Raw genomic sequence first — 15619 nt, forward strand, 5'->3', positions numbered from 1 at the left:
ATGTACAAAAGAAAGGCAAGAAATGATGACCCAACAGATGAGTAAATATCACAAGTAGCATGTGCCGAAAAACAAAAAGAAATGCTTCCTGGAATTTTAAGGTAAACTTAAAAATACTACAAAAGACTCAACAAAGGGAAAAAAAATTGTACAGAAGGGGCAGTAATGCAACAAAAAGGACGCCATCTGCCATTGAGGACTCAAAGAAGAAGAAGAACGCATACCACGTGGCCGGAAGTGTTTCTAGTGGGAACCCGCGAATATTACACGAACTGACAGCTCGTCTGTACATTTAAAAACAAAGGTTTGTATATGAGAAACAAACGTCGCTTTACTGGAAACACTTTAGTCTTTCTTCAAGTGTTCTGTCGTTTTATTTTATTTTAAATTTCGCATTGAGTTACAAATGTTACCATACAAAAATATAGTACATGTGTAGTACTTTTAAAATGTTTTTTTAAAAATACCACAGTGTTTTTGAACCGAACTATAGTGAAGAGTATTATACTTATATATTATAGTATATAATTAAAAGTCTTTAAAATGAAGGCTAGCTACTTATAAATAATAAGTACTGTAACATTAGTATAATGTTACGTTACTTAAGATTTTACTACACTAAACTGTGGTGTATTGTAACTGAGTGGTAACGTCAAATAACATGCCACATAGTTGTAGAAAACAGTGTAACGTTATTTAGGGCTGCTCGATTTTGGGAAAAATCTTAATCACGATTATTTTGACCTTATTGTAATCACGATTATTCAAAACGATTATAAGTTGAAGTCAAAATTATTAGCGCTCCTGAGAATTAAAAAAAAAAATTCCCAAATGATGTTTAACAGAGCAAGGAATTTTACAGTATTTCCTCTAATAATTTTTTTTTCTGGAGAAAGGCTTATGTGTTTTATTTCAGCTAGAATAAAAGCAGGTTTAAATATTTTGAAACCCATTTTAAGGTCAATATTATTAGCCCCCTAAGCAACATTTTTTTGATTGTCTGCAGAAGAATCTACAGTTAAACAATGACTTGCCTAATTACCCTAATTAAGCCTTTGAATTGCACTTTTACCTGAATGCTTGTATTTTGAAAAATGTCTAGTAGAATATTATGTACTGTCATCTTAGCAAAGATTAAAGAAATCAGTCATTAGAAATGAGATATGAAAACTATTATGTTCAAAAATAAGTTGGAAAAAAAACTTCTTTCCATAAATAAAAAATTGGGGGGAAAAAGGTTACTAATGAGGATATTGAGATATATATATATATATATATATATATATATATATATATATATATATATATATATATATATATATATATATATATATATAGTTATTTTCCACCCTGCAAAGTAAAGAGAAATAAATACAATAGAATAAAAATATGAAACCAACTTTGCTTTAAGCATCTTCACTGTAAGAAAAAAACTTTATCTACAAAAGTCCTTCAGTCAACAGCAGTAGCGGATTTTCTCCTTGTTGTTTTATTAATAATGATAAAAACAGGCGGCAGAAGGAATATCGTGCTGTCACTTTACTGGTTTCTCTTTCACGTGTCTTTTGATTCCCAACTCATTTGTTTATTACACAAATGAGGGTCAATATGAATAATCACTCTGCGTTTTGACACCTATTTGACCATTAAAGCGCTCACGTTAATGACTTAAGACGTGTGCGCTCTGCTCGTCTCAGTGTACGGATGAGACCGAATGCTGACCGCATACTTCTGTGTGTTCGCGCCGCACAAACACACACATAAGCACACAGTCAATCGTGCTTTTAAGAGCACGACTTTTAATGTGTACAACTGGAAAGGCGGCGGTATATGATGCAATAATCGATTATCTCGATTAATGGTTTATTATAATTGTTAGAAGCCAAAATCGAAATCGGATTTTCAATTAATTGCACAGCCCTAACGTTATATGATAATTTGTTTATATCACCAAAGGTGTTGTGTTACCACAGCAGATTAATTCTGCTAATTAATGTAAAGTGCTTTACTATAGTAAGGGTTCCCATATTTTGTGGTTCGTGTATTTATTTATTTATTTTTATTTTTTTTATTATTTATGCTTTTGAGTTGCATTGTGAGACCTTGATCTTTCTTCTCATCACTTTTAACCTTAAAAAGGTGGAAAAAGTGACTTTTTTGAATGCTTTAAATAGTTTAAAGTTATATATTGTCTAGTTGTCTGTTATTTTACAGGTTTATTTCTCTATATTATTTTTTATGTTATATTATTTTAAACTACTCAAATGTCAATAAAAGTTTTATGTTGGTATATCATGTAGGTTTACTTGTTTTATGTCGACTTGAGCTCATGTTTGCTTGAGTTTGGGAAATTTAGCTTATCTGCACATGTGTTTTCCAGCTGAAAAGGACATTTAGCAGTCATGTCTAGACAGATGGGTGACGGACATAGGCTGTTCCTGCAGAACATGATGACCAACGGCATCGTCAGTGCAGCTCAGGCTGGAATGCTCCACAAGAAGTGCTGCGAGCTCCATGGAGGTATGAAGAAAACACTCGCGCTGATAGGAATAGAGTTCACCCAAAAATGAAAATCCTGTCATCATTTTAAACCAGTTTGAGTTTTTTTGTTCAGTTGTACACAAAAGTAGATGTAGTAAAAAGGAGTGGAAATCTGTTACTTCTGACTTCCATTGTAGGAAAAACAAATGCTATAGAAGTCAATGGTTACGGGTTTCCACCATTCTTCAAGATATCTTCTTTTGTGTTGAACAAAACTCAGTCTGGTTTGGAAGAAGTGAAGGATGATGATGATAGAATTTTCATTTTTGGGTGAACCATGTCTTTTATACTGTATTTTTGAATCTCTTGGGCTCCACTGAACTGCATTTTCTTTATTTCACTAAGCAATGTTCATTCTTGGATTTACACAATGGCATTACTTGCAGAATTTTACTAGAGAAGCATAAAGTGTGACAATTTAACTTTGTAAAGTAATACAATAAAAATACACCGATCAGTTTGAGAAGCGCTGGCTTAATGTATGAGTTTGAGTTACCCTCTTGAGTGTTGTCTGTCACAGTTTCTGTAGACACTACTTTGCAGAGCTAATTTGTTTCCCATAAATCACAATATAACCACTACAGTTTTTTTTATACTTTATTAACTGATATCTAAAAGATAAATTTTTTTTTTGTTGTTGTTGTTTCCAGGGGCGATTTTAGGATTTTCTTTAAGGGGGGTCAGCTCCTTATAAAGTAAAAAAAAAAAAAAAAAAAAAAAAAAAAATATATATATATATATATATATATATATAGTATATAGCCTAATATTACATTTATAAGTAGTAATTAAATAGTAATACACTTAAAATGTTGGTTGTTTACTAGTACTCCACTGTATTACAGGCACAGCCAGTTCTGAACCAGCCAAATTGGCTCAACCCACCTGTTTACTGTAGTTAAAACCACTTTCTATATTCTAGTGCATTTTTTTGTTTCTATGTATGAAATAAATAAACTACCACTTTTCTAATTAAACGACACACATATACATATATATTTTTAATTTTACAGGGTAATTAACATATTTCACGATCTGAATGATAATAAAAAGAAGTATTTTTTTAATACTAGTCAACACTTGATGTTTTTATCTCTGTCAGTGACTCAGTGACAGTTAAAACGAGTACATTCTGTCAACGAGTGGATCTGTCACTGTGTTTAATCCAATCTGTGCAAGAATGTATGGTATAGTTAATATGACGCAAACTGTAAAGTGTTTTATATTGGTAGATCATTTTGAAATAAAATTAGAGAAATGCTCGTTAAGAGTTACACTTTTTGCTGGAGGAAACAGTTGTGACGCAAGCCAAGGCAAGTTTATTATAGCACATTATAACGCAGAGAAAACCCAACTGCTTCTCCGTGACATTGAGATACAGGTCATACAAGGTTATCTATATCAAAGAACTGCAAATAAGCGGAAATTGTAACAATTTATCAATAAACACACACCTCATTTTCTCGCTGTCCACTGCTGTGGTTTGCTGATCAAATGAAAAACAAAAGACAGGGAGGAGCCAAATTCTGCCGCCGTTTTTATATAAAATTTAAAGGGGACTGAGGCGATAATTTCGTGTAGTTTATGAGCTAATCTCAAAAGTTTTAGGGGGGCTGACTAAAAGTATAGGAGGGCTACAGCCCCCTTAAAATAGGTTTAGCAATGCCCATGGTTGTTTCTATGCCTCATAGCTGCAAACTGAATATCAGCTACTGTATATAGATACGAGTACTCTCTTTGAATTCTGTTTCTCTCTTGTATTCTAGGGCAAGAAAAAATTGATGATTTCATCAATGTTGTCAACACTCACCTTCAGCCCCTCTTTATGCATATCCGTAAAGGGATGTCGGAGGAGGATGGCCAGGAACATTTTGTTTTGGTTTGTTAAATCTAAAATACATTTATGTTTAAGGAGAGGTGTTTTTATGTTTTCTAGTGTCTAGTCAGTAAATGTGTTAGATATTAATTTTGATTATTGTTTTTGCATACTACTAATATATAATAGTAAAATGACATATGTGTTTGATTTATATTAAGTTAAAACCTAATCTGTTGTTCAGGTAAATATGGCAGAGACCGACATTACACGAATGGCTGCTGATTATGCGGAGAATGAGCTGGAGTTGTTCAGAAAAATAGTAAATACTTATAATATTTGTCAAATCCTATTTTATATATTAATATACAAATATTATTGCATATTGAATACATTTTAAAATTGTATTTATTTTTGTGATGCAGAAAATAAGTTCTAGTTTGGCATTATTACTTCAGCCTTTAGAGTCACAAGATCCATCACATTATTCTAATACTGTTTTGCTGTTCAGTATTGTTATTAGTAGTATTCTAAGTGTTAAAAACTTAATGTTTCATTTTTAATAACTGTGCAGCAAATCCATGTAATTTAACTATTGGAAAGATTAATTTTTAACTGCTGATTATTAATTTATTATTCACAGTTCACAAAATGCATTTTGTATGTAGAATTACTTATTACAAGCCTATTTTATTATGGTATAGTATATCTTGTCTCGGCAGTCTGCAGCAAAGTGTGGAAATTTGAGTCTGATCTTAGAACTGTTTCTGAATGATCATGTGATACTGGAATTGGGAACTGAATGAAATTTAGCGCTGCCATCACAAAAATAAATTACATTTTGTAAACACATTTAAATAGAAAACATTTAAAAAAAAACCTTAAAAAACCCATAAAAAACGTTGGTCATTGAATAAATGGTTTCTAATGATTTCCTGTTTTGTCTTTATTCAGATGGATCTGATTGTGGAGTCTGATTCCGGTTCTGCCTCATCCACAGCAATTCTAAATTCTGCTGACAAGCTGATCTCAAAGAAATTAAAGAAGAAAGAAGCAGAGCTAGTCTTAAATAAATTTGTACAAGACAAATGGTTAAAAGAGGTATACTTTATTATTTATATATATATATATATATATATATATATATATATATATATATATATATATATATATATATATATATGTGGACAATATCACATGAGTAGCAGTGCGATATGGCTGTATAACGGCACTTGTGGGAGACATGTGTTGGCTCAAGGCCACAAGCAGAGTGCTTTAGTGTCAATATACAGCTATATTGAACTGCTACGAGTGTAATATTGCAATTATACAACAGTTTGACAGCATAATTATGTATAGAAAAGAAAAAAATTAAACACAGAGAGTCTCATAAATCCTTTTGTATGAGGAATGTCTTTTCTTCTGCCATTTAATCAGATCTGCAGCATCAGAACAGCAGTAACCATTGCTGCTTCACAAACGTCACTTGAGTTAGTGTTTGAACGATTCTCTAGCGTAATGTCTAAAGTGATGACTAAACAGTTGATTTTGCTAATATTTTAAGATTATAAAGCTGAACGCATTAAATGCCATCAGTCTACAGAGATTTCCCAATATCAGCACTACAAGATACAAAAAAGAGAGATTGACTTAATGTCACTTACCAGTTTTATTGCCGTGTTATTGTTTAGTCAAATTTGATAAGCTGTGGTTTGAAATTTATGTTTTTCTCATCTAAGGGCTTATTATGCAGTCTCTGTCGCCATGTTGTGGTGGAACGTCAACTGTCTTTGCTCTGCTCAGTATGACAGGCGAACATGCTGAATCTCTGAAATTATAAATATTTAAAACAGGCACTTTACTTTTAAACTGCATAGTTATAATCTAAAAAACTACATTCTCGCTTGAAAAGCTTCAAAAGTACATTATGTTGTCCAACAGCTGCAATATTTGTCACACTGTAGTGAGTTTAATCATTTGCTGTCCCTGTATGTGGGCGGAGTAATATACTCCGTAATATATAATATAGCCTAAGTATATTATATAATAATATACTTAGTAATATATATATAGGCTGTGTAGGAGCCATACATTATATATTGCCGATTAGCCACAAGGTGTCAGTACCAGACTATATAACTGTGGCTTCACTGCATGGGGGAAGAGAGCGTTGGTAGGAAGCACACAGTTTTTGACCGTAACTTAATGTAATGTAACTTAAAATAACAGAGAAGTGTGCATTATAGATTAAGGAAAATTGATGAAGGAATTCTGTTGATTGAAAAATTAAGACGTTATTATTTGCATCTATTTTGACTACAGACTCTGACTTTTACGCATAAAAAAACTTGCTTGCTCTACCAACAATAGCGGCAATGGAGAGCTACTACAAGCTGTACTATTGCTGTTATTACGGGAATATTGTATGGCTGTCATCCAATCAAATTTGAGAAGCAGACAGAACTGTTTTATATATATATAGAAAAATATGAACCGTCATTAAGGCACAAACAACTAAAGTAAGCTATTAAAAATTAGTTATTAATACCATTAAATGTTAAAAATTCTCTGCATTAAAAAGCAGTGAGGAATTATTTGAAGAAGATTTACAGTGTCATGGGAGAGCTAATCATTTTGATCTGTACATGTTTTACAGTTATTATTGTATTTAAATTTATATTTGGCAACAAGTCACTCTTTTCAACAGCATTATTTTTGTTCTGCTTTTTTCTGCATTAGCAAGATGGTGAGTACACTCTAAGTGTTCGCTGCATTGTGGAAATGGAGCCATATATGCGCACAATTTACCAGGACATGATCAAAGTGTGCTACGTGTGCCACAACATCGCCCTACAGGTAATAAATGAGTAAAGATCATGAACCTTCATTCATGACAAAAAAACAGGCATAAGATTATTTGATTTTTAAGTCCAGACATCATTAAAGAACAGTACATGCTTAGTGATTGTTTTTATTTCATACTGTTTCTTGCTTAATAGTGTACTATTATCACTTACACTACATGCAGTGAAATTTATACTGTATTTGCGTAGACCTAGTGACACAAAAGTTACACACTTTTATGCCATTTTCAGACATGCCAAACAAAATGCTTTTCTTTCAGTGCCAGGTATGTGAAAATCCATCATGTGAAATCAAGGTGCACCTTCCCTGTGTCGCTCGATATTTCAGAGCACGCAGTGATCCTCATTGCCCTGCATGCAATGATTTCTGGCCTCATGAGATTCCAGGTGAGTTGTTTTCATTAATGGCTCATTTCCACTGAGTGGTACGGTTCAGTACTGTACAAAACACATTCATGTTCATTTCCACTGTCAAAGGTAACAAAATAGTGAACTGCGTCATACCACTTTTTTTGCCCCCCTTTCGTAGGGGTACCTAGCACGACAGTACAGTACCAAAAGGGAGGAGCTAGACTCACAGCTGAATGCTATTGGTTACAGAAAATTGTCACTTACGTGTGTAAAAACACAAGGAAACACATGAATTGACCTTTTTAAATACACATTTGAAACATGACACTGTAATAATATAGTGAATCATACTAAAGTATGATTCTTAATCATACTAAAAAAATGCTTGTCGACTTGTGACAAATGGCCACATGCCAGGAAGCAAGAACAGAATCTACTGTACAGTGTTGTGCAAATTACTTCCAAACCATAATACATTACAGAATCAGATTACTTGTTAGTGTTATTCAGGGGCGTAGAATTGGCATGGATGTAGGGGGCTTGTCCTCACCAATATCCACCAACCATTAAAATGTCCCCACTATTAATTTAATTAATTCAAAAAAATTGCGATGTCAACATTAACCTAGACATGCAGAAAGGGTTAAATCACGTTCTCTACTCAAGTCACACCGCCCCTAAACGCATACAAACACTGCAATTGGCTGTGCCTTTCCCTGCTGTCACGTGAATGGCTGTAGCTTTGGTCTGATTTAACAGCGCCAAAAACTGTGGAGGAATTTTCCCATGCAGGAATAAGGTGTGTGAGGTGATGGACACTGAAGTGAGGACGGCACAAAAAAAGAGAGAAGGTGGACATTAAGTGGACATTTCAAAGAAAAATGGTTTCATTTGCACTATGGCTAAAATAAACGGAAGTCTAACCTCTATCTGCAGTTAGGCTATTAAACATTCCTATAACGTTAACCTATTCCTTAATTTAACCTAATGAGTTGTATTAAGAGTAGATTAAAATAAATAAATAAATTGAATAGCATTGCTAGTATTAATGTATTAAATTTATCAAAGTGGGTTTTTTTTGTCCCTATTAGGCATGGGCCGATATATAATTCTGGCGATACGATAACCTTGGACAAAAATATCACGGTTTCACGATATTGTAATTAATGTCTGTTTCATGATTTTTTTTTTATGTCTGGGTAAAAAAACAACTTTTTTTCCTCTTTGATCACAATATATTTTATTTTGTAAAATATTTATAATTTTTTGTAACTGTAAACATGTCAGGCTAAATAATTTAAAGAAATCATTGACTTCTGCTGTCTTCACTAGTTTTGAAAACCAGTGTTAGTTTTTTGTTATTTGTTTAAAATGGCATCTTTGGATATCTTTTCTGCTAGAGATACTGTTGTCCTAAAAAACAAACAAAAAACATCTAAAAAATCTTACATATGCCGTAGGAACTTCATAGCAAAAAAACATTGGCGGTATTAAAACTTTTCAGAAACACTTATCCAAACTGCGGTATACCTTGAAAGTGGTTATCGTCCCATGCCTAGTCCCCACCTCTGTTATTTAAAAATAATCCTTCACTTTAAAATATTGAAGTGTCAGAATTGTAATGGGCTACAATTCTTCTGCGTTGCTTTCCCTTAAATAACTGCACTTTAAAAAACGCACAATTCATTCATGTTTTTCTAACACAAATCGATTAAGTCAACTAATTGTTTCTAAAAATGTAAGTGGAATTAACCTAAAACAATTAAGTTGTCTAAAAATATTTTCCTTTTATACTTAAAAAGGGGTGAAAGGGTCGGACTTAGTGACCAGGCAAATTATCAGTACCAAACCAGTCGAGATGTTTGACTGTCTGTCAACACAAGCATCATTCTGTTTCAAGCAAGTTACTAAGTCAGCAAAAAAATTTAAATGGACTCTGTCTATTTTATATGCAGTGTTGGGCAAGCTACTTGAAAAAAAAAGCTATTAGCTACTCTACTTAAAATGTAGCTTAACTACACTAAAAGCTACCCCCTGGGAAATGTAGCAAGCTAAGCCTTAAAGCAACAAGGCAAAGGTAACTTAGCTACATCCAAGCTATTTTTGCAATTTTTATTTTTGAAATTAAAGCAACTTAAATCCAAGTCAATCATATCTTAGTGATCAATAAAACTGTCAATGAAACATATGAGGCATAATAGTGAAGTTCAGTTATTTACTGTAAATAGTATGCTGTACTAAACAGAAACAAATGATAGTATAACAGCTAAAACAAAAAATCCAATAAAACCAGTGTTACACATTTAAAATACTATAGTAAAGGGAATTTTTTTGGAATAATATATATATATATATATATATATATATATATATATATATACATATATATAATATTTATTTTTATTATTTATTTTTGTTTATATTTATATATATAAATATAAGTTATTGCATCTTAACATGTACTTCTCGAGGTATGATCACGAGGAATCCTGCTTCAGAAATAACTCCTCTCCCTCAGTCAGTTCCATTAAGCAAGTTTCGGTTGATGACATTGCCAACCAGAGGTGGCAGTAATGCACTAAAAAGTTTGTTGTCGAACAACGTAAAACAGGAAGAAGAAGAATTCCTCATTCTAGCCATCATATGGATTTACTATCACCGGCTACACATCTGCCTCACTGCTCCGTGAATGTCGGTGCCGTCTCTTATTGATCCGCAATCTCTAAATGTAGCTTTTGTGAATGCTACTGCGCTATGTGACTAATAAAATAGCTTCAATAACTGTTACTGAACAGCTATTTGATTTAGAAAGTAGCGACGCTACCGCCAAGCTACTGAGAAATGTAGTTGACCTGTGTGATGCTACTGCCCAACACTGTTTACATGTATATAGTAGTGTTTGCTATAAACAATATATCTGTGCAAATGTTTGTTGCCCTCATAATCTTTAATCAAATACCATACATAACCTTCCCCCCAGAAAAGATTTTTCTTTTAGTCCCATGGAATGCTTTTAGGGCGTGCTATCAGTGCATTACTGTGTGTTCACACTAAAGGCGGCAAGAGCGTCAAAGTAGCCGGAAGTCATTACTTTTCTATGGGAGCTGGCGGTGAAAAGCATTGAGGAGAGTTGAAATCAGGTCAACTTTATGGTAATGAGCTATGACACGGTTAGGCAGCAAGCAGTCAGAATGTAGAAGTCCACCGCTTGTCAGGATTCCAGAAAACACAGTCCTGTAAACTTTGCTTTCGACTACAGTTGTTCTCAAGGGTTTAAATATTGCGGTCGCCAGATTTCCAGTTAATTGCGATGTTTTCTTAAAGGACATAAGTGAAAAAAGGTTACTGGCAAGTTACTGATGTGCATTAATGTTCGTTCATTCATTTTCTTTTTAGCTTAGTCCCTTTATTAACCTGGGGTCGCCACAGCGGAATGAACCACCAACTTATCCCGCATATGTTTTACGCAGGGAATGCCCTTCCCCCTGCAACCCATCACTGGGAAACATCCATACACACCTATTCAGACACATACACTACGGAAAATTTAGCTTACCCAATTCACATGTTTTTGGACTTGTGGGGGAAACTGGATCACCCAGAGGTAACCCACGCAAACACGTGGAGAACATGCAGACTTCACACAGAAACGGCAACTGACCCAGCCAGGAATCGAACCAGCGACCTTTTTGCTGTGAGGCGATTATGCTATCCACTGTGCCCCCGTGCTACCTGCATTCATGTTATATATGTTTTTTTTTTAAAGCAGGAATCTCATGCTAACTATAATGACAGTACAAAACAGCTGCTTCAGAATATTTTAGACATATGGGCACATATTGGATAAGTGGAGCAAAGCCACACTACACACAACAACTTAATCTTCCATAGTTAAATGAATTTGATAAAAGGCCAGCAACATTTTTTTGCTAGAAAGCACTGTTTTTATGAGGGAATGTAAGTGATTTGCTAATACGCTGCAACAGCCCCTTTAAATGCAAGATCAATGAAGCGAATTTTGATGCTCTTGCCGGCGAACCAGGGAAGGCAGACACCATTGTCGCCAGGGCGGCCAGAACAAACTTTGACACTCTTGCTGCCTTCAGTGTGAACGCACAGTTAGGATGGGGCTGTTAGTGCTTTAGGGCAGGGTTATTCTTCTTTAGAGTGGGACAATCAGTGGTTTAGTGCAGTTGTTCATTTTTGCCCTGCCTTCATGTTAGGCAGCGGTTGTAATAAATTTATTTGTATTTGTCTGTAAAATGTAGCTTTTTGATTTGTCATCAATGGATATTTGAGAACATTCTGCACCAGAGGTTGCATGTCAATAGTGATTCCGGTGGACAGTAATACTCCACAAACATACAAATGCAGTGTTTACTCTAGGATTCCTCTGTTGGGCATTTTACACAGATCTACCACTACATGTGGCGTTATTTTATTGACAAATGTCGTGGACGCAGTATTGTCGAGATTGTATTTATGGAATAGCCTACGAGCATGTCAATCTCTGCTCGAGCGCCGATTTCCTCTGTTCAACACAAAACTTCTTGCACGACCTCAACTATACGCTGCTCCGCAGATTTTCTTGCCACCCTCAAATAAACGCTGCTGAAGTGTGATTTACTGCGTTTATGTAGTGAGTATGTCTCCAACATTTATTAGATTTTTATTAAGAATATTTATGAATTTCTCCGATAGACTTAGGCCCCGTTTACACTAGTGCGTTTTAGTTTTAAAACGGCGTTTTAGAATGAAAACGATCCGCGTCCACACTCGCGTTTTACCCAGCGTTTCTGAACTGCTCTCCGTCCACACCAAAACGCTGAAAACGCACATCACGTGACCACACACACACACTTTGGCAATCGCTGGAGCCCATCTACCCAGATGAGAGCTCTGCTAGTCGGACTTCTCATCAAGCATCTCCCGCTGGATCTAATCTCACTATATTTATTAAACGTGATATTTCATTCATCTTGTTGTCTTTATCTAACGACATATTCCCTGACTTTGGTCATTGGAATCTATTACTTGGTCTCAGGTAACGTGTTTTGGCTGAGCGCAAAGATAAGTTAATGATTAATGTAAGCACGTAGCCTACATTCTGTATATTGACTGATCGCTTGCCTTTATTTCCTATAATGTATAAACTTATTGTATGTTATACTTTTATAATGGCCATTATCGATTATTAAAACTGATATTCAGCAAAAGAGAGGGTGTGTTTCGTATTTTCACTGAAATTGAAAGGAGGCAGTTGTTATCGGCTCCGTTTTGTTATAAATATGCACACAGTGAAGATGACGCTCATGCAGCACGACGCCTTAACATTTCTGCTGTCTAAGTTGCTAATATTAAAATGAAAATAGGCAGTTCCTTATATTAAGTTTACATTTTATTGTTGAGAAAGTGAAACAACGTAGCCAAGGTGATGTGAATGAAGTTATAAAGTACACTGTTCCCTGTGAAGATTGACGCGTGTCCTCGGTATAGTCTGCTTTTCCATATCAAACTGAGAAGAAGAGATGCAGCCTTGATCAAACTTGCGAAGTCTGAACTTACACGGAGAAGATTCAGGACTGAACTGTGTGTTAGGCTACTTAATATTGAGGAAAAGCCCCAATCAGAGAGCCGAATGTCTGCAGCCCCGCCACCGTTTTCAGATGTCTCCGTCTTTCCCCATCCACACTGAGACGGAGCAGCAGCGTTTTAGAATGAAAACGGCCTCTCCAGCGTTTTCGAAAAGCTCCATTTTCGGCGCTCGAGAACTCCGGCGTAGTGTGGACGGATGGCGTAACCGTAGCAAAACTTATGCGTTTTCAAACTAAAACGCATTAGTGTAAACGGGGCCTTACAGAGCGGCATTAATGCGTCCTGAAGTAAAGTGAAACGGCTATAAACTCCAGCAAGATAAAGTCATTGTATGCAAAACCACAGACTTTTATCTGTAAATAAAGTATAATTATGAAAACTGTGTTCATCATAACTGAAAGCTACGCCGTGTTTGCTGGCCTTGTGCATCACGCAGCTGTCAGTCAGTCAGTCAGCACGTCACCTTAAAGGGTTAAACAGAACACACAGCAGCACTACTACAGTTACAGAAAAGTTTGCGCTGTTATAATTCATTTACCTTTTAATACGTTTTTGGTGCAGTTATAACCCGCTATTTAAGAAACGACCGAATGTTTTGAATGAGAAGCTGTAGCCGTGGCGGGATGAATTTTATTGTGGCGCAACGCCACGAATGAATGAATGTAGCGGAAACCATGAACTGGCATTCAACTCTTCCTCCAATTTGTCAGCAACACCATTTTGTCTTTCAATGATCCAGTCATTTCCTAAACTCTGAAATGCACTGGACTACATTTTTTTTTTCTCAATTCAGAAAACTATTTCAATCGGATGTGTCACAATAAAGAAAAATGGACAAACTTCAAACTTATTTCAAAGAACATTACTAATACTGATTACACATTAAACATTAGCTGGCCCAATCTAGTTTGTGTTGCAATAAAATTATAGTAGTGCTGAGCCATCACAGTTGAGTAAGTCAAAAAGAACATCAGTTATAAATGACAAAGTGTGTGTTGCCTGCCATTGTGTGTGTGTGTGTGTGTGTGTGTTGTGCTGTTAGTAACATTTAGACATTAAAACACTGCGCATGATTGAAAATCTCAGCTGATGTTTTCATTCTTATTTGCTGTTGACATTTTTATAACTTGACTCTAATTTCATTATTAGTATTTATTTTCAGCTCTCTGCTTTGGGTTCACCTTTGGGCCGGTTTAGCCTATATAGCTTTTACCTTACAATTACTTGACACACAATTTATTTTTACAATTTATCACACCTCTTTGTGATATGAATATCGCATATACTTTTATTACTACTATATATTTTTTAAATATATTGTGCAGCCTACATTTGTGTGAGTTTGTGCTTTATTTTATGAACAAATCTTTATCGCAATTTTGCCTTTATATGAAGTACACAGATGCTTACGTCAAGTGTTTTCAGGGATTTTTTTTTGCTTCTTATTTGCAGAAATGCAGGCCCCACAGTCACAGTGTTCACAAAACCTGCCTTCCTCATCCAAAGAGAACACTGCGCCCACACAGACACGCCGGTCAAGACGAGTGTAGCTGTTTCAATGCTACTGCTATCTTTTTTTTTTTTTTTTTTTTTTTTTTACAAGTGCTTTTTGTCTTAAGAGTTCAGGATTGTTTGTATTATTTTTCTATTAAAATATATAGAAGCAGTTTGTTTCTTAATTTCACATTATTTTTTTATTGGAATTCATTTTAACTGAAATGTTATTAAAATTTATTTTAAATGTTATCAGCACATTTTGTACAGTTGCTAAGATTAAAAAGGTTTTGCTAGCACTTTATTTTGTACGGTCCCTATATCAAATTTTGCTGATTTAAGTCTGCGATTGTTAGAATATTAGTGAACTTTCATTGCATTTCAAGCATTCATTAGTGGATGAAGAAACATGAATGTGTTTTACAGGATTTATTAAGATTTGATACTGTTGTAAGTTTGGGGTAAAAGTAGAGTTGGTGTAAGTTGACACATACTGCATAGGTTTGTATATTAGTAATAGTAATACAGAAATATGTGTAGTAATGTGTGTCGGTGGAGGAGTATCAGCAGATTTGTAACTACTTATACTCTGAGAATTAGTTGGCATTGACTTGCAGAGAACAAAATGTGCAATAGGATCCATCAAAATAAAGTAATAGCAAAATTTCTGAGAAGCGTGTTGTTTAAGCATTCAGTTGTAAAAATAAAGAATTGCTTAATACTATTGCTTCATTCTTTTTCTACATTTGTGAATAAGATGCTTCCTCCAGTTTTGAACAAAGTGTTGCAACTAACTGGGCGGGTGACAACTCAGTTCTGTTCATGAAACTAGTGGAGATTAGAAACAAGTAAAAAAAAAAAAAAAAAAAAAACCGAATAAAAGAAGTAATGCTTCCTTGAAATTAACACTTAAAGGAACTTTGCACTGTTTTAGAAATAGGCTTATTTTACAACTTAC

At 34.7% G+C, this 15619-nt stretch overlaps 1 protein-coding gene across 4 annotated transcripts; it reads left to right on the forward strand.

Annotated features, from left to right (window-relative positions):
* The first annotated feature begins 239 nt into the window (after nucleotides 1-239).
* On the forward strand, nucleotides 240-15385 carry nsmce1 (NSE1 component of SMC5/6 complex). 4 transcript variants are annotated; one of them, XM_087242483.1, is made up of 8 exons: nucleotides 240-304; nucleotides 2381-2520; nucleotides 4308-4420; nucleotides 4602-4679; nucleotides 5312-5458; nucleotides 7097-7213; nucleotides 7482-7608; nucleotides 14620-15385. In XM_087242483.1, the coding sequence occupies exons 2-8, from the start codon at nucleotides 2403-2405 to the stop codon at nucleotides 14715-14717; spliced, it is 798 nt and encodes a 265-aa protein (XP_087098609.1). In that variant the 5' UTR covers nucleotides 240-304; nucleotides 2381-2402; the 3' UTR covers nucleotides 14718-15385.
* The last annotated feature ends 234 nt before the right edge of the window (nucleotides 15386-15619 follow it).

Source organism: Danio rerio, chromosome 3 (assembly GCF_052040795.2).
Source record: "Danio rerio strain M-AB ecotype USA chromosome 3, GRCz13ab, whole genome shotgun sequence".
NCBI lineage: Eukaryota > Metazoa > Chordata > Actinopteri > Cypriniformes > Danionidae > Danio > Danio rerio.

Bases quoted from the DNA above. Each gene is read 5' to 3' on its own strand.
- nsmce1 (XM_087242483.1), top strand. From the start codon at position 2,403: ATGTCTAGACAGATGGGTGACGGACATAGGCTGTTCCTGCAGAACATG. The intron at 4,421-4,601 runs GTTTGTTAAATC...TCTGTTGTTCAG, and splicing joins GCCAGGAACATTTTGTTTTG to GTAAATATGGCAGAGACCGA. The intron at 5,459-7,096 runs GTATACTTTATT...TTTCTGCATTAG, and splicing joins AAGACAAATGGTTAAAAGAG to CAAGATGGTGAGTACACTCT.